This window comes from Bos taurus, chromosome 24 (assembly GCF_002263795.3).
Source record: "Bos taurus isolate L1 Dominette 01449 registration number 42190680 breed Hereford chromosome 24, ARS-UCD2.0, whole genome shotgun sequence".
In the NCBI taxonomy this organism is placed as follows: Eukaryota; Metazoa; Chordata; class Mammalia; order Artiodactyla; family Bovidae; genus Bos; species Bos taurus.
Window position 1 is genome coordinate 58,027,992 of NC_037351.1, and position 19,700 is coordinate 58,047,691.

Consider the following 19,700-nt stretch of genomic DNA (forward strand, 5'->3'; position numbering starts at 1 on the left):
CCCTGTTACGGAGGTAGGCTACTCGTGTGCCTACAGGACTGTTCTCTAAAAGAGTGTGGCTGGTGTGGGTGAGCAGGTTTACTTCTTTACGTTTTATCTACTCATAGATCGGTGAATTAAACAAAGAAGCGTTAATTTATCCTGGTGAAAAGTTCCAAGAACCTTACAATGCAAATTATACCTTTTAATAATATGCTAGTGATGTGACACATTTCTTTAGTGAATTTCTTATAATCAACTTACTGAGTTATAATTTACATGGAATTTGTGTGTGTGTTTGCATGTGTGTGCACACGCACGCACACACTTAGTTGCTCGGTCGTGTCCGACTCTGTGACCCCGAGGACTAGCCCGCCAGGCTCCTCTGTCCGTGGGATTTTCCAGGCAAGAAATACTGGAGCGGATTGCCATTTCCTTCTCCAGGGGATCTTCCCGACCCAGGGATTGAATGAACCCTTGCCTCCTGCATCTCCTGCGTTATCAGGCAGGCTCTTTACCCCTAGCACCGCCTGGCAAACACGTGTGTAACCTTAGGACACTTTAATCCTGTAGCAGAGCTAATTGATTTTGTAAAAAAGGCGTATCAGGCTGTAGATTTTCAACCTGCTCAGGTTATCAGTCTATACTGTTTGTTTTTTAAAAGTCTTCGGTTCCTCTCCATACTTGCATATTACAGGAATTATGTGCAATTCTGAAACTGTTTAGAAGAGGCCATTCATTCATTCCCAGTTTGGGAATGTTTAGCTTTATGCTGTGTTTGTTCTTCCATCCGTATCTTTCTTTTATTCTATAAATATTTATCGAATTGCATAGCATTTGCTACGAGGGAGCACAGACACAGTGTGAAACATAAACCTTGCCCAGCAGATGCTTACAGTTGGGTAGAAGAAGAAAGGATAAATATTTTTGAAGCTAAAACTAGTTTGACTTGCGTGTGAAACAAGAGTCTTCGGAGCATCACAAGGTGGGATATAATTTAATGCTAAAGGGAAAGATGCTTTCTCTTCAGGTTTCCACTCGGTACCTGTTGAGGCTCTGGTTAAAGTGAGCAATAAAATGCAGTCCAGCCTTACAAGAAGTCAGAGGAGGGTAGAGTGAAATTAAAAGTTAAAATTGGGTGTGATACGTTCAAGAGAAGAATTAGACTTAAATCTAAGGTACAAGGAAGCAGATTTGAGCATCACTGTTTGGTAGGGAATCAGCAGGAGTTGGGAGATCGCCAGGGAAGGCTGAAGATAAGAAATACTGTCTCAGCTATCCAGAGAGGTATTTCTCTCAGCTATCCAAAGAGGTGTTTGGAGCATGCGCCTGAGGAATTTGCCCTGTGTACAGAGGAGCAGGCAGAGAACGGATGTGGTAATACGGGCTGGCACAGCTAAGGGGCTGCCAGAAGTAGTTCTGGACCGTGACATCCCGGGAAGGGAGTGGCAGGAGGCTGGGGTGGGGTGGGGGGTAGGCAGGTGGGCTGGCTTCATCCCCAGAAGCTACAGGAAATGCCAGGTGGGCGTGGGGAGAGGAGGGGCACGTTGAGATGCGCGTTTCCGGCGGTTCACTTGTAGCTGGGGTGCCCTGGGTGAGAGAAGAGGCAGCTGGCTGGAGAGAGGGGGAGGCCATCCAGGGAGCTGAGAGCTGGGCCGGCCGGAGGAGGCGGGTCCGCTGGGTGCCCCGGGGGCAGGGCGGAAGGGGTCCTGGTCTGGAAGGCGTGGGTTTGAGAGGCTCTGAACAGAAGGTTGATGAAGTCCCAGGAGATGAAGTCAAAATGACAGATTGAGGATTAGATTGTGGAGTGTCTCAAAAGCCCAGAAGCTGGGGTTTTGCCTTACAGTAAATGGCAACCCACTCCAGTGTTCTTGCCTGGAGAATCCCAGGGACGGGGGAGCCTGGTAGGCTGCCATCCATGGGGTCACACAGAGTCGGACACGACTGAAGTGACTTAGCAGCAGCAGCAGCAAGGAGATGGTGTAGTGAAAAGGCCCTATTGTACCTGATGTGGGATGCTCTGCCATCTCCCATCACAAAGGGTGACCCTGTGGGTCCCCAGCCCCTGTAAGGACAGCCTGTCTGAGTGCTCCATCCAGACTCACCCCTTGAGGGGTGACTGGTCGCGCTTGTCCATTTGCGCCTGCGTTTTTCTCAGCATCGTAAAGCCTGCCCTGGTACCCTTACCCTAACAAAGCAGCTTTCTTCACCACAACCCCCCTGCACTTCCCTGCTCTCTGCCTTCCTTTGCACTAAATCTGCCTGGAATCATTTCGTATCTTTTTGCCTGGCTCCTTCCCCCATGTAGACTTTAAGCCCACTGCTCCGCCAGAGCCACTCTGTTTTTTTTGGATGCATCAGGCAGCCTGTGGGATCTTAGTTCCCTGACCAGGGGTTGAACCCGCGCCCCCTGCACCGGCAGCCGGACCCTTAGCCGCTAGGCTCGCCGGGGAGGGCCCCACCAGCAGAGCCACCCCTGCCACGCTCTCCAGCGCTGCTGCATCGCCGAGCCCAGGGCCCGGCCTGGCCTTCCCGGCCGGTGTCCTCGCTGACCTGGCGAAGCTCTCATCTGCATGGTCCCGTTAGAGCGCTTGCTCCTCTAGGCCCCGGGAGCGCCGCCCTCTCTCGGTTCGCATCGGCCTCATCCGCCACTGTCCCCGGTCTCCCTCGTCTTGTGAACGGGCTGGGTCCTTCGACTCAGACAGTTCTCATCCAGGCCCAAGACTTCAGGCGACGTCCGTGTCCTCCTGACTCACAGGTCTGTTTAAATCTCTGGCCTGACTCCTTCCCTGCTTTCCACACGTGCCTCTAACCACCTCTTGAGCCTCTCCGCTTGGATGTCCAGCGGGCTTCTCACACTTAATGTACCCAGAGTGTGACTGAACCATTTTGCTTCCTCTCCTTCCCTGAGCCCGCTCCTCCCCGTTTTCCCCAGCGGGGAGCTGGTAGCTCTGCCCCGACCAGGGCCCAGGCCACAGAGCTTGGGGTGATGCTTGATCCCTCTCTTTATTTCCTCTGCGTCCTGCATTCCGCCCATCCTCAGATCTACCCTGGAGGCGTACCTGCTGAATCTAGCCACTCGGCATCCCCCGTCTTCCCAAGCGCAGGGCGCGTCATCTCTCCCCCGAAGCCTCTGCCTGGCTTGCTGCTCCACACCCGACCCGTCTGAACTCTGCCGGTCATGTTGGTCCCCCGCTCACACCCATCGGTGCCCCTCTGTCACCCCAGTGGCTGGCCCAGAGCCTGCGGAGTGGTGCCCGAGACCCTGGAGTCTGCGCCCGTGCGCCCCGCCACCCCCCACTCCGTAGAAAGGCGGAAAGGACGTGATGGGGCAGCTCCCCAGGGAAGCAGGGAGGTTCAGGAGCATGTGCCTAGGTGCCCAGCCTCAGTGGGCTCTCAGGAGAAGCAAAAATGCCATAGCGTGTTTGCCCACCCCTCGGTGGAGTTGATGCGCGTGTCCTGACGTTGAGCTCTCCTGATGAAGGGACAGCGATGCAGATCGGTGGTATCCTTTCTGAGGACAGTCAGGCCAGAAGGGTCAAAGAGCCGGAACGTTTTTACAACTTCTAAACTAGACAGTCTTGGTTTTTTCCAAACTCTATCCAAAGGAGTAATTGGTTGACGGCAGAAAATTGTATCTGTAAAAGTTGAAAAGTGGAAACAAGCTAAATCATTAACAGGATAGTTCAATGAATTATGGCTCACACATACAGTAGAATACTGTGGAATCAGCAAAGTATGTGTAGCTGTGTTTGCTTACAATTGAGGAAATCAGGTTACAAGTCAATATGTGTAATATGGACTCATTCTTATAAACACGCATGGATACATGTATCCAGAAAAGACATGGGCAGGATATACAGCTAGAAATTGATAATGGTTACTTCAGTTCTGCGGCTTCCCAGGTGGCTCAGTGGGTAAAGAACCTGCCTGCCAGTGCAGGAGACTTAAGAGATGTGGGTTCGTTCCCTGGGTCAGAAAGATCCCCTGGAGAAGGAAATGGTAACCCATTCCAGTATCGTTACCTGGAGAATCCCATGGACAGAGGAGCCTGGCGGGCAGCAGTCCAGGGAGTCACAAAGAGTCAGACATGACTGACCACACACACACGCACAACACACCTCAACTGGTGAGATTAGAAGCGATCTTACTCTTTTATTTTGCAGTAGGTCTTGGGTATTTTTGTAGTCTGTGACAGTAAGGGAAAGAAGGGGAAGGCGATGGCATCTGGAGGCGTTGCATTTACTGTGATGTGGCAGCTTCCAGGCAGGAGTTCCCGCAGTTTCCCGTCCCCTCCTCACCCCCCGCCCCTGCTGTGTACACAGCACACCTGTTTAGCACCTGATTCCGGGGGGCGCCCCTTCTGCAGGCTCCTCCTTCCCTGTGAGCCCCTCCCCGCCTCCCCGCCTCTGTCCCCGTGTCTTTCCGAGGCTCTTACCAAGATTCAGACATGCCCGTGTCTCACCCACCTTCTGGAAACAACCAGTGCTTGCTCTCTATCCAGTGTTTTATCCTACTTTTATCCTTGTTATTCCGTGATCGCTTTGTAGAACATGCTCATATTTTTCCAGTAGAAAATTGTGTGTGTTTTTTTTAATTCATTTACACAGTGAATGTTTACCGAGTGTTTTCATAAGCTGAAAGCCAGGGATATAAAGATGAATGACCCACAGCTTCTGTTTTCAAGGAGCTTACAGGATAGTATGATTCCTCCTGAAATAAAAATTAAAAACCAAAAAACTTTTGTTTTTTTGAGACAAAGGCACACCATATAAAAAGGTGTTTTAATCTCTTAACTGAAAATTTTTTACCTTAATACCATTCGTCATTAGAGGAATGCAAATTAAACGACGATGAAACGCCACTAGCCGCCCTTTGTAATGGCTGTGGTAAAGTAAAATGGCATTATGAAATGCTGGGAGGGCTGCTGAGCCATTAGAGCTCGCATCCATCGCTGGGAAAAACAGAGTGCAGCCATCTGGAAAACACTGGCAGTTTCTTACATAATTTACCATATGACCCAGTAATCCCACTCCTCGGTATTTACCCAAGAGAAATCAGATCATATTTCCTGTCCATGACTGTTTATAGTTTTAAGTATTTATACTGTATACTTTAGTAATTTCCCCAAACTGGAAACAACCCAGAAATCCTTCCCCTGATAAATGAATAAACAAACAGAGATCTATTCATGCAATGGAGTATTCGTCCACAGCGAGAAGCAGGGCATACACTCGGGTGATGCACTCGTGTGATGCCAGGTGAGAGGCACACACGTTAGACTGCGTGGTCCATTTACACGACAAACGGAAAAAGTAAAACCGTCGGGTGGAAGACAGATCAGGGTTTTCAAGAGCTGGGTGTGGGAAGGAGGTGTTGATCTAAAGGGGCATGTGGGAATTTGGGGGGTGATGGAAATGTTCTGTGTGTGTGTGTGTGTGTGTGTGTGTATATATATATATATATTTTTTTTTTTTTTTTTTTGCTGCTGCTGCACTGTACACCATGTGAGATCTTGGTTTCCTGACCAGAAATCGAAGCTGTGCCGCTGCATTGGAAGGACAGAGTCTTAACCACTGTCCCTCCAGAGAAGCCCCTAAAACTGTTCTGTCTCTAACTATCCATTTCTCAAAACTCATTAAAAAGGGAGTTTTACATTTTTTAAATTAATAGCTCAGTGAATATGGTGTATAATTTTGAGGCAACCAAAAAAAAATTTAAGAGTTACATTCACATGGTTCAAAAATCCAAATGATATGAAGGAGTACAGTTAAAGTCCTCCTTCCTACCCTTGCCGGGCCTTGACGTTGCTCTGCGCCGTGTCAGCCTCTGTACATCTGTGTTCTCTTTCTAGAACGCAGCTTTCTTTCACAGAACACAGCTTATTAATGCAATTTTGTGTCCTGGTTCTGTCTCCACGTCATTTATGTTACAGTTCTTCTCATATCAGCGGTTTGAGATCTTCCCTTCTTTCTACAGCTTTATGACGAGTATCGTTAAGTGCATGTCATTTATTTAACTAGTCCTCCTTGGATGGACCCAGATTTTTTTTTTCCCATCTTTTCGCATTAGACACAGTGCTGCAGTGAATAATCTCTGTATGTACAAATCCTTTCTGCTATTGAATATGAGGTCTGTGTTGAGAACGCAGGTTTGTTCCAGTGCAGTTGATAACTCATCAGGGAGCGATTGAAGCATAAGGTGACTTCTCAGTTTGCTCATGTGTGATTCCCTTCCTGAGAAACACTAGTTCCAGAAAACCATGAAACGGAGTCGTGCAGGAATACACGCGACACACTTGTGCACACACCTCCCAGCCCCGCCAGCGCCCTCGTTTCCCGCTGGGGGGGTCACACAGGTCCACAGGAAGGGGCCACAACTGCCCTCTGTTTTCAGGTAAGCCCCCTGGCGCTCACTTCCACCAGCAAAGTGCAGACCTTTTTCAAGGTGAGGTGCCGTACTTTCTGCAGCACCTGTGTGTTTCTTAACCAGCTGTTAAGAAATGTTTCTACCGTGTGTCGATGCACGACGCTCTTCATTGAGCGAGTCGCTGGCAGGTTTTGAGCGTCAGGCTCCTTACTGACTGTGGCTGGAACCCTGTGGGCGTCCGCCTGACTCTGCCTAGCTCTGCGATCTAGAACCTGTGTCCTGTGTATGTTATCTCACAGCAGCACCAACCACTATGTCCAGAATCGATTCCCAAGTGAAAGGGTTCAGAGTTTTAGGAGTTAAATTCTGAGAGACTGCTGTTGTGATAGGCTGAAAATTATATAAGCAGTTTGGCTTTTCCGTTTTCATAAAAAGTGCTGTGATCGAGGTGAAGGGTGTGTGTCACTGTGATTTGGGAATGAGTCCAGTCCCCCCCTCATCTCAGATCTCTGTCTGGATGTGTGATGGTCGTCAGGGGGGGCTCTTTGCATGCGGCTGTGAGTCCGAAGCCTTGGGGAGGAAGGGCGCTCAGAAGAGCTGGGAGAAGGGGAGCTCAGGCTGGGTGGGTGTGTGGGGCTGTGCCTTTTCTCCAGCTTTTCCACTGTCCCCCGAACCCGAAAGAGGCCTTCAAGCCAAGTCATGGGAAGGGACCGGTTATCAGAATGTCCACCAAGTGCCATCCAGAAAGAAGGGCTTTTAGAGGCATTTTAAATCCCAGAGCTCAAACCTGAGCCCAAGGCCAGGGCATTGAGAGCAGAGGAATTAGTGATTACGCTTTCTTTCCTACAGGACGTGAAGATACGAGTCAGCAATTGGAGATGAGGGAGAAAATCTAGCAAGTTCACCCAAGTGGTGGTTCGATATTCTAAAGTCTTATCAAAATTTTCAGACGCTGCCACCTGTTTCTTTGAATAGTTCTATTTAAAGACAAAATAATTTACAATTCACAATTTGTTTTCTGATTTAAGTATACAGTTTCCACTTAAGGCCCTGGTTCTGTTAATATCAGCTTTATGCTGCTATAGCAGCCGGAAGGAGTAAAGGACCTTAAAAGTCTTGAAAATAGAATGATGATAGACATTTATACTTTTTTAATGCTATTTTTTCCCCACTTTTGATCAAAAATTGCTTTCGGTGTCATAAAGTAACAGTAGGAACTATTAGAATATTGAAGATACAAATTATGAAAATAGGCAAAGCACCTTCAAACAAGTTAGTATTTAAAATTTAACAAAGAAAAAAGTCATTTGTTTTGTTAGGTGATCAAACCTGGCAGGTTTGATCTGGAAACTGGGGTTTAAACTTGTAATTTTCTTGTCACCAGGCATTTAGGAAACCTTGCCCTATTGTTTTTGGATTTTACAGTTCATTTCTGCAGGGTTTTTTTTTTTTTCCCCATGAAGATGTTGAAAAAGAATACCTCATACATTGTCAACTCTTTTTTGGAAAATAGTAATTATTGATTCAGCTGAGCTGTTCTTCATTTATTTTATCATCTACTGAGACTTTCTTTACTGATACTTCTCTATTACAATTTCAATTTTATGTTAATACAAATATGCCATAACAAGAAGTAGCATGTTAAAATCTCCACCATAATAGAGATCCAGTCTGCATGTGTCTGAGGCCTATGCACTGTTGAATGCCTAGAAAGAATCACTTCAGTTGGCTCCCTTCTTTATGATTATTTGCTGTGACTGTCTTGCTTTTACTTTTTAGTTTATTTTTGGTTGTGCTGGGCTCTTAGGTGCTGCAAGGGCCTTTCTCTGGTTGCGGGGAGCAGGGCTCCCCTTCACCGTGGCGCTCAGGCTTCTCCCTGCAGTGGCCTCTCTGGTTGCAGAGCCGGCTCCAGAGCTCAGTGGTTGCTGCAGGGGGCTCAATCCGTGCAGCTCCCGCCTCTGGAGTCCAGGCTCAGTCCTTGTGGCTTCCGGGCTCTTGAGCGCAAGCTCAGTCTCTGCAGCTCCCGCCTCTGGAGCCCAGGCTCAGTCCTTGTGGCTTCCGGGCTCTTGAGCGCAAGCTCAGTCTCTGCAGCTCCTGCCTCTGGAGCCCAGGCTCAGTCCTTGTGGCTCCCCGGCTCTCGATCACAGGCTCAGTCCATGCGGCTCCCGGGCTCTCGAGCGCAGGCTCAGTCCGTGCGGCTCCCGGGCTCTCGAGCGCAGGCTCAGTCCTTGTGCTGCAGGGGCTTAGCTGCTCTGCGGTGCGTGGGATCTTGTGGATCAGGGGTCGGACCTGAGTCTCTTGCATTGGCAGGGTGATTCTTTGCCACTGAGCCACCAGGAAAGCCCCTGTCTTGATTTTGGAAAGATGTCTTGTGTTTTGACTCTCCCAGGTGATCTTAACATTGTCCATCTTACATGTACAAAAATTCTACAGAAATTAGATTTTTTTAAAAAACCTTTTTGAAACATACAATTATTCATGACCAACTGTTCCTGGTTTTATTCTAAAGGAAGCTTCTTCTTCCTTCTCTGGGTCCATGTGCTAGTCCAAGAGACTGCTGTTGCTGCTGCTGCTAAGTCGCTTCAGTCGTGTCCGACTCTGTACAACCCCATAGACGGCAGCCCACCAGGATCTTTCGTCCCTGGGATTCTCCAGGCAAGAACACTGGAGAGGGTTGCCATTTCCTTCTCCAGTGCGTGACAGTGAAGTCACTCAGTCGTGTCCGACTCTTCACAACCCCATGGACTGCATGCAGCCCACCAGGCTCCTCCGCCCATGGGATTTTCCAGGCAAGAGTACTGGAGTGGGGTTCCATTGCCTTCTCCCCAAGAGACTGGGGATGGTCTATTTAATGTGATCAACATTTTTATGAAGTCGAAGGGGCAGGGTGTCTCAGGTGCTAGCTGGTTGCTGGCTTTGTTCCCTCTGTCTCTCTCTTTTCCCCCAGAGATCATTCTTGCGTTCTGGGAGGTATGATACATATGCATGTGACCCTGGATGTGCTTAGGAAAACAATACAAAGTATGTAAGTGGGTGTGGTCAGTCGTGTCCGACTCTTTGAGGCCCCGTGGACTGTAGCCTGCCAGGTTCCTCCATCCATGGAATTTTCCAGGCCTTGAATACCGGAGCAGGTTGCCATTTCCTTCTCCAGAGGATCTTCCCAACCCAGGGACTGAACCCATGTCTCTCTCGCCTCCTGCCCTGGCAGGAAGGTTCTTGAACCCTAGGCCCGCCTGGGGCACATGGTACAACTTTCGTCTTTAACCCGGAGAAGGAACCTCCTCCTCGGCCTTGTCTGGGCCACGTCCATCGTGTCCGTCACAGCGCTTTGCTGTTTTTCTGGCTATGCCTCGAGTCTTGACGGATGTTGCTTCCGCACTCAGGCCCTCAGCAGCCAAAGTGTGGAGTCCTAAGCACTGCTACCACCAGGGAATTTGCTTTTAAATAATAAAAGATGCTTTTTAACAAATGAAACTTGGATGATAAAATAACCAGCTGCTTGTTAATAATAACCTCACCAGCTTGTTAATAAAATAGCACGTTGAGGCTCTGTCTGCATCCCAGGCACTGCGCTAGCCCCTCAGCGCCCCCCCCGACCCCAGCACCCTCTCCGAGGACGTCACCGCTGTGTCCCCCCAACCGCTCGGAGGGCGGGAAATGCCCCGTCACATGGTTCACAAGCAGTGGGCAAAGGTGCCGGCCCACCTGGGCCTCCAGAGCCAGGCTCTCAGCTGCCTCGAATTCATTTCCTCACCAGTTGGAGTGAGGACGTGTTTGCCAGGTGATTAACGTAAAAATATTTTTTAAAAAACGGATCATTTCTTTATCAAATGGGTCGCAACTGCTTGTTTATCTCTTCTGATGGCCAAAGATAGTAACAGAGTTTCTCGTGAGAACTTAATTCCTGCTCCATCCTTAGTTTTAATGAGGGCTGAGCCAAATTTTGTTCCATTCACAAGGCCGACCATTCTTTCTTGATTTCATTTCCTTGGGATGTGATGTTAATTCCAGACTGCAGTGCATATCATGCCCAAAGAATTTGTTTTTAAAGATATTACTGATTTTATTTCAAAGGTTACACATGGGAATCTGTTGAATTAACATAATGATGTCTTAGCCGAAGTGGGAAAGTTTTCACTTTGATGTTGAGATCTCTCTTGATGGCTCTCTCTCGGTCGTTCAGTGTGCCCCCAGCCCCCAGGACACAAATGCACGCCCGCACACAGACTCATTCCACATACACCCTCAGGCACGCTCCCCAGAGTGGTATCACGCTTGTGCTCTTGAGATAATCAAATGATATCATTAAAAAATTTTTCTTGGAAAACTCTTTGCTTATATACAGAATAATGAGTTATTGGGGGGGAAAGCTAAAGGTGTTTAAAATTAGCCAGAGATTTTAAATGGCACATTGGAGAAGGAAACGGGTTCTTTCTGGATATAGTAAATGAAATAATGGCTTTATTTGGTATCTACTAAAGAATTGTGTTTTTCTAGGTTATCTGCCTTCTAAAAATAACACCTCTTAGGCAAAGAAAATCGACGTCATGTCTTCACTTCAGCTATCTGGGTGTTTGTGTTGAATCAGAATCATGGTTTTTTTTTCTTTTTCCATCATAAGTGTTTTTTGAGGAAAAAAACATAGCCTTATAATAAAGTATGTCCTGTTCTCTAGAAGTGAGAGATTTAGTGTAGACGGGGTATTTATTTTCTGAGTTTAGCTTATATTTCTAAATGGCTATAACCAAATTCCCCCATGATAACCCCGGCCCTGGCAGCCCCTTCTGTTGCGTCTTTAAGAGAATCGTTCAGCTGACTCACTGTGCCGTGCAGCAGAACTTAACATAACATCGTAGAGCAACTATATTTCGATAAAAAACTTGAAAAAAATCTTTTAGTCTTATTAATGTATCGCTAAACGATAGTGGTACACAGCCATTAACGAAAGAGTCTTTAGCTCGTCAAGCGTTTCTGCTTTGCTGTCTCCGGTGACTTTGTCCCTCTTTTCTCCTGATAAAGCAAATGAAGAAGCACCCGTGCCGCCAGTGCGACAAGTCCTTCAGCTCGTCCCACAGTCTCTGCCGCCACAACCGGATCAAGCACAAAGGCATCAGGAAAGTTTACACCTGCTCGTAAGTCCTGGCTTCTCACGGGGCGGCGCCGCGCGCGGGTCAGGCGGGAAGTGCCCGCTTCCCCGTTTCCCTGTCAGCCTCCCACTTCCCCGTCTTCCGCCCCCTGGTGTGTGGGTTTCTTTTCTTGAATCATGTTTTGTTCTGGCAGGCCGTTCTTGCCTGGTTTGTAGCACTCGGACAAGATGAAAATTAGAAAGAGCAGCTCCTTGCCCGGGCCTTGTATGTTCTCACCTGTTCCCTGTGTTTGTGTGTGTGTATGCGGAGCAGCTTGTGGCCAGGGTCTTGGTTCCCTGAGCAGGGATTGAACCCAGGCTCCGTCAGTGAGAGCACAGAGCCCTAAGCCCTGGACCGCCCAAAAAGTCCCAGCTGTGCTCTCTGTTAAGCAGAGATTTGTGGTTTCATTACTGAGAGTTTTGGCACAGTGACTCGCAGGCAGGTAGGGACTCAGCTGAAGGAGATGCTCTTTGGTTCCCTACACACAGTTGAGTTGCCGGCATCAGCAGACCAGCCTGTGTGCCGAGACTGTGGTGACGGAGCCAGTGATTCTAGGAGGAAACGCTGCACTGAGAGAACGGGAAGGAAGTGGGTGTGGATGGCAGAGTCCTCCCTCCCTAAGGCTGGCTCCTGCTCCCGGGGAGTCCCTGGAAGGCGCCCTGGTCGCCCAGCTCGTTTCCTTTGTTCTCTGGTATGGGTGCTGGCTCCCGGTGCTGTCCTATAGAGGGTCTCTAACGTGAAATCATCAGCTCGGGGAGCCACTCTTTCTTGTAAGATTTTCAGAAACTTTTCTGAAGACAGCGAACTTGGTTCTACATAAGCCGTGAGGATCTTTCCATCTCCCTTCACTGCAGTGGTTATTCATGATATCTGCCTGAAGAGTGACCATAATTGCAATTGCCATGGTCGTGAATTTCTGTTTACCAGTTTGGGCCTGTTTCAGTTCAGTTCAGTCGCTCAGTCGTGTCTGACTCTTTGCGACCCCGTGAATCGCAGCACGCCAGGCCTCCCTGTCCATCACCAACTCCCGGAGTTCACCCAGACTCACATCCATCGAGACAGTGATGCCATCCAGCCATCTCATCCTCTGTCGTCCCCTTCTCCTCCTGCCCCGAATCCCTCCCAGCATCAGAGTCTTTTCCAGTGAGTCAACTCTTCACATGAGGTGGCCAAAGTACTGGAGTTTCAGCTTTAGCCTCATTCCTTCCAAAGAAATCCCAAGGCTGATCTCCTTTAGAATGGACTGGTTGGATCTCCTTGCAGTCCAAGGGACTCTCAAGAGTCTTCTCCAACACCACAGTTCAAAAGCATCAATTCTTTGGCGCTCAGCTTTCTTCACAGTCTAACTGTCACATCCATACGTGACCACTGGAAAAACCATGGCCTTGAAGAAAATGATAAATTCATATCTTCCCAAAGAAAAGCTGTAATCGTAATTTATAGGGGGTAATTGTAAAAGCTGAAATGAAAACTGAAATCATTGACCTATTTTGGGTATTTGTTCAGTTTTCTGCCTTTTAATCAACCAACTGAGCACACATATTTGCACGCTGTGGTCCTAACCATGCATATTACTGCATTTGTGCTTCGATGAGAAAATTGTCAGGAGACAAGTCTTTCTTGTCTGTGTCACGCAGAGTGAGCGGGAATCTTGGTAGCACCGGCGTGAAGAAGTCAGGCAGGGACTTGCTTCCTGTTAAAGCGTCTTGTGATGTAAATTCTGAGGGAACACTCTGAGTCACTGGAAAGAAAACTTCTGAGATTTAGTGTTCTCCATGTTAAAATCACAGCCATCTAGAATTACAAATTAAGTCATACTTAACCAAACTCAGAAAATAAATGCCCTGTCTGAACCAAATTGGGCTGGTGCTGTAAGAACCCAAAAACTGATAGGAAAAAACCCTTTTCCTTCTGTTTTTTTTTTTTTAAACACCAAAACCAATTTGTATTTGGGTATAACCGCTTAAGAGTGTTAAGGCTGTTTGAGGTGAGCAGCAAAGGGACTCAGGGCTCCATCCTCCCCCACACTCCCTCCCGTCCAGGCTGCCGTCCAACGCTGTGCAGAGTCCCCTGTGCTGGACAGGGCATCCTTGCTGGTTATCCACTTTAAACATAGCCGTGTTCACATGACCTTCCCCAGGCCCCAACTGTCCCTTTCCACCCTCCCCTTCCCCGCAACCGTAAGTTCATTTATGATAGAAAATTTTTAACAAAAGCTGCCGCACTTTTTATTTTATTTTATTTTTTTAATTCACACTGGAAATGATGATTCATAGCAACACCGCTCTTGCACTTTGGACCACGTATCTGCAGGACCACCTTGGCCCCTCTGGGCCGACTGAGGGCTTCGGTAGTGAGCACGTTCCTCACTGAGCCCTTTTAGAGCAAGTAGGTTATTTCCTTGTCTTTCCCCCACAGGCACTGTCCAGACTCCAGGCGCACCTTCACGAAACGGTTGATGCTGGAGAAACACATACAGCTCATGCACGGCATTAAGGATCCTGACTTGAAAGAGATGACGGAAGCCACCAACGAGGAGGAAACAGAGACAAAAGAAGACACCAAGGTTAGACACTGCAGGCGTTCTCCTTACAGTGATGTTATGCTGACTTGCTTTCTCCTTTTTTTTGCATGAAAATTTTTCTACGGTTATACGATTTAAAAAATTCAGCCTGTGCACAAAGCTGTCAAGTAATAGGAACACTCTCTCTGCACTCAGCCTGAGTTTCGTCTTGCTCTTAAAGGTAACTTTGTGTGTGTGTGAGGTAACTTGATGGCACCAGTGATAAAGAACCCGCCTGCCAACGCAGGAGACCCAGGAGATGCGGATTTGACCCCTGGGTCGGGAAGATCCCCTGGAGGAGGGCGTGGCAACCCACTCCAGCGTTCTTGCTTAGAGAATCCCGTGGACAGAGGAGCCTGTGGGCTACTGTCCATAGGGTCACAAAGAGTCGGACATGACCGAAGTGACTTCACACACAAACCTTTATTAAATTTCTTCTATATCCTTCCAGATATAGCTTTAGGGATCAGTCTGAAAGTGAAAAGTGAAAAGTCAAAATCATTCAGTTGTGTCTGACTCTTTGTGACCCCACAGACTATATAGTTCATGGCATTCTCCAGGCCAGAATACTGGAGTGGGTAGCCTTTCCCTTCTCGAGGGGGTCTTTGCAACCCAGGGACTGAACCCAGTCTCCTGCATTGCATGCGGATTCTTTACCAGCTGAGCCACCAGGGAAGCCCAAGAATACTGGCGTGGGTAGCCTATCCCTTCTCCAGCAGATTTTCCCGACCCAGGAATCGAACCAGGGTCTCCTGCATTGCAGGCGTATTCTTTACCAGTTGAGCTACCAGGGAAGTTAGGGATCAGTCTACTTACATATGAAAATTAAAGTTTTATGTTGACCCATGGAAGTTGTCTTAGCCAGAGGATTATTTTAATCTGGATTCCTTGCATTGCTGATGTTGTGGGAGGTACCTGATCAAAATCGATCCCGTGTGGCTCCTGTTTGTAACGATGAGGGCGTTAAGGTCAAGAGTCCGTGCTCTTGTCAGTGCGTGGTGAACGTGAAGCGGCGACAGCACAGCTGTTAGCCTGCGTGTAAGCGCATGTGTGCCGAGTGCTGTTGGAGTGCGGCAGTGGTTCAGCAGACATTTCAGAGACCCGTGCTGTCTTTGGCACTGTGCTGCGTCTGGAGTGTTCCTGGGGAAAAAAGCCTGTGTGTGCTTTCAAGGAGTTAGTCATTGAAATTAAAATACAAGTCAGACTAGAGTTGCATTAATTGTGATCCTTCCCCTCAAGTGATGGGGTGGGGGTGGAATTAAAGCATGCACATGCAGGGGGCAGCTTTAGGTCAAGGTGGAAAGGCCGGATGGCCGTGGAGAAGGTGTCCATTGGCTTGGGATTTTAGAGAGCTGGAGGGGAGGGATTTGAGGGGCCAGAGGAGGAGTCTGAGGAGGCTGAGTGGGCAGGAAAGGGCCCTCACTGGCTCCAGTGAGGCGCAGGTGGCCCACCATCTGACCCTCAGGAAGGGAGCAGGTCTGGACACTGCCAGGAGACGCTCAGCCCGCCTGCCCCACCTCTCCCTGGCCGCATCCCAGTCCTCCCCCATCCCCAGCTGCAGCTGCATTGCCTCCCTCCTGTCCCCCAGCTACCCCGGCCGGCTCCCAGCGGGACCCCTTTCCTGGTGTGACCTCCCAGCCCAGGCTATCCCTGTGACGCTCGGCGGGCTCCCTCATCGCTGTTTGTAGCTGCGTCCCTCGAGGGCAGGGGCCTGTTTGTTCTGCTGAGCCCCTGCAGGACGCGGGGTCAGCCTGGCGCGGAGCTCGCCTTGGCGGGGCAGAGGGAAAGGGTGACCCTTGGGCGGGGCGGGGCCCACAGGCCGTAAGGGGCCCACACCCCAGCTCCCGGAGCCCACAGCGGTTGTCAGTGTATCACCGGTTCTGTCTTCCTCTCCCAGGCTCCCAGTCCCAAGCGGAAGCTGGAGGAGCCCGTGTTAGAGTTCCGCCCTCCCCGAGGGGCCATCACGCAGCCCCTGAAGAAGCTGAAGATCAACGTGTTCAAGGTGCACAAGTGCGCCGTGTGCGGCTTCACCACGGAGAACCTGCTGCAGTTCCACGAGCACATCCCGCAGCACAAGTCGGACGGCTCCTCCCACCAGTGCCGCGAGTGCGGCCTGTGCTACACGTCGCACGTGTCGCTGTCGCGGCACCTCTTCATCGTCCACAAACTGAAGGAGCCGCAGCCGGCGGCCAAGCAGAACGGGGCGGGCGAGGAGAACCAGCCGGAGAACCAGCCGGGGCCCGAGGACGCGCCGGCCGACGGCCCCGTGTCGGACCGAACGTGCAAAGTGTGTGCAAAGACGTTCGAGACGGAAGCTGCCTTAAACGCTCACATGCGGACCCACGGCATGGCCTTCATCAAATCCAAAAGAGTGAGCTCGGCGGAGAAATAGCCGCCCCACCCTCCGCGCCCCCGCGAGCAGCGAAGCACCCCCCACCCCGCACACCGGTCCACATTGGAAGCAAAGAGACGTTTTTGTTACGCAAAGTTGGCGGTATCACAGAGTTAACAGTACTGTCCAGGCTGTTGCAATATATCTCCCTCCTCCCCTTCTCTGCCTCCTCCCGTCTGCCCTCCTCCCCTTCCTCCATTAAGTATTAAAAACAGTATTTGAGTTGAAAAGAGTTTGTATATATTTAAACGAATAACTTTTTATACTCTTTGTTACATGTTTGTATCAGTATTTAGTGGACAATGTTTTGAAGATTTTTGTTTGTTTTGTTCTTGGGTTGTCTTTTTTTTATATATATATATTTTTGTTTTTGTTTTGGGTTAGAATTTTTCTTGTTTGTACGGTTTCTTTAAAAACAGAGTTCTTAGCAACAGGGGCAGTTCCTGAATTCCAATAAACCATTTTGTACGTCACGGTTTTGAATGGGTTAACTAATTACAGGCTCCGACAGGGCCTTTTTTAGTGTTTTTAATTTTTAGAATTCACTACATAAATCGTAGGTGACTGTAGGTCTCACAAACACTAGGGACTTTTAAGTGTCTTAGCACTCTATCCTCAACGTGCCTGCTCCGCGGGGGCCGCCGCCCGGCGCGCGGCCCCTCCTCCCGGCCCGGTGTGTCGGGAGCCGCCTTGCAGGGCGCTCCCCTCCCAGCGAGGGGGTGGCCGCAGGGGCCAGACACCCAGGAAGCAAAGACGGGATGGGTTCCATCTCAGAGTGGGGAGGAAAGCTCTCTCTCCCAAAGGGGAAAAGCGAGCGGGTAGTTTCCTGGGCCGGTTTGCAAGGCTGGCTTCTGAAAGAGCACAAGGAACTAAAGCGAAGAAAGGGCTGGACTACTGTACACGTTACAAACACGTCGTCAGACCAGGAGATTTATATAGTCAACGTTTTTGTCATGTAATTTAGTAACTATAAACGACACAACTGAAAATATCAAGTATTTCTCTGGCTCTTGACAGGAAAAGGAAAAAAAAAAATCACAGTTGACTTAACCCTTTGCTGTCTAAAGAGTTGGCGTTTCCTGTTCTGGGTGCTACTGCCAAAGGTCCCGGTACTTAGACTTGGGATGCACAATTTCCACCTTCCCGACGCAGCAGCTGGCGTGTGGCCATCGGCCACTCCCTTCAGCACTGAGCCACGTGGGTTGAGTTCAGCCATTTCAATAAGTACCTTTACTGTTGGGTAGTTCAGCTTTCTTAACGCAGCCAAGGTACTCCTCTGTCCCTTCCAAATGTTTATAGTTCTCTGGGAGAGTTATATTTTTTTGGTTCTGTGTTTTCGTGTTTTCTTTTGCATTTTATATCTTGTATTTATCCCTAAACATGTTTTGTACTTTTTTTTTTTTTAAAGAAAAGTTATTTTGTGTATATATAGATATACTTGCATGATATACTGTAGTCAATGTTCGGTCCCTCGAGAGGTCTTGCTGCTGTCAGGCGTCACGCACTAACCGCACCCACCCTAACTGTATTAAACACACTTCACGTATGTAAATAAACCTGGGACGTTTGGCCCCCGTGCTTTTGTGAGAGCGTTCTTGATGGGGGGTCTCTGACATCTTCGTGGAGTTTAGGGAGTGATTCACGGCAGGGATGGGCTGTGGGCTGTTGCAGCATTCTTGCCGCTAATAAGGGCAGCGTGTTCGTTCTCATTGGCAATCAGCTATCTTTGTCCCTTTCGTAGCGACTCCCATCAATACGTGGGTATACCCAAGGGTGTGGTTCAGTATTCCTCAACTTGAAATTCATTGCTGTTGTTATATTTATACTTGTATTGCTCTTAAGTTGTAGTCATAGCACTTTTCATTTGTTCCTGCATTTGAACCTTGCAATAAACCTGTGTGGTGGGCTGCACGGGTCCTAATAGCCTAGTTTTACAGTCGAGGAAGCTGAGCTCAGATTGAAGTTCTTGGCCTGAGCCCTCGTAGCTGGTAAGCGGCTTTGCATATTAGAACCCAGATATTCTTGCTCTAAATCTAGTGCTCGCTCTCTGTGTTTATGTACATATCGACAGATACTCCTTTATTCAACAAATAAAAAGTATTTGCAAAACACGATACTAGAATTTTTGTTTGTGGCACTATGGCTTTGGGTAACCTGGGAGTCTTGTCTACTCACATACCCAAACATGCTTGGTAATATGAAATTGGCATCTACTAAATGCCTAGTTGAGCATTGAAGAAAGTTTTTTTTAAATGTTCAGAGGTCCCACAATGAAGAAGCAGCACCCAGGGTCTTCCCTGGTGGCTCTGTGATAAAGAACACCTGCCAATGTAGGAGACTTGGGTTCGATCCCTGGTCCGGGAAGACCCCACGTGCTGTGAAGCAACCAAACCCGTGTGCCACATCTGCTGAGCCTGTGCTCTGGAGTCCATGAGCCGACTCCTGAGCCTTTGTGCCACGACCGCTGAAGCCCGGGTGCCCTAGAGCCCATGCTCTGCACCAAGAGAAGCCACTGTAGTGAGAAGCCCACACACTGCAACTAGAGAAAAGCCCGTGCCGCAGCGAGGACAGCCAAAGGTAAATTATTATTAAAAAAAGAAACAGCACCCAGTGCTCTAGCCCTGGATGGTTCGACTGGAGAGGGAACTGATGAGCTGGAAGATGGATTGTGAAGAAACCCCCTAGAACGCAGCACGGAGATAAGGAGATGAAATACATGAAAGAGGCTAGGCGTCTGGAAAGATAAAGAAGCAAGTTTGATGGGCTTCCTTGATGGCTCAGCAGTAAAGAATCTCCCTGCCAGTGCAGGAGACATGGGTTCCATCCCTGGGTTGAAAAGATCTCCTGGAGAAGGAAATGGCAACTCAGTCGGGTATTCTTGCCTGGGAAATCCCATGGACAGAGGAGCCTGGTGGGCTACAGTCCCTGGGGTCACAGATAGTCAGAGATGACATGATTGACTACAATGAGTTTAATAGTTCCAGAAAGGGGAAATAGAATTGGGGAGAGCTAGTACAGAAAATTCTTGTTTACTTGCTAAGTTGTTCCCAACTCCTTTGACCCCATGGACTGTAGCCTGCCAGGCTCCTCTGTCCACGGAATTCTCCAGGCAAGAATACTGGAGTGGGTTGCCATTTCCGTATCCTGTGGAAAATTTCTAGCTATTAACGAAAGACATGAGTATATGGATTAACATGCTGGATGCTGAGCAAAAAATCCACATTGGGGCTTATGAATTTTGCCCATTTTTATTAGTTGTAACTGGGGCACA

The 19,700-nt window shown here is 48.8% G+C and overlaps 1 protein-coding gene across 4 annotated transcripts in view; it reads left to right on the forward strand.

Annotated features, from left to right (window-relative positions):
* Positions 1 to 18,007, forward strand: part of ZNF532 (zinc finger protein 532) — a 112,877-nt gene extending 94,870 nt beyond the window's left edge. For all 4 annotated transcript variants that reach the window (XM_059881103.1, XM_024984570.2, XM_059881102.1 and 1 more), the window contains 3 exons: positions 11,368 to 11,480; positions 13,893 to 14,040; positions 15,935 to 18,007. In XM_059881103.1, the coding sequence (XP_059737086.1) occupies positions 11,368 to 11,480; positions 13,893 to 14,040; positions 15,935 to 16,429 (756 nt within the window). In that variant the 3' untranslated portion in view covers positions 16,430 to 18,007. The remainder of the gene's footprint in view (positions 1 to 11,367; positions 11,481 to 13,892; positions 14,041 to 15,934) is intronic.
* The last annotated feature ends 1,693 nt before the right edge of the window (positions 18,008 to 19,700 follow it).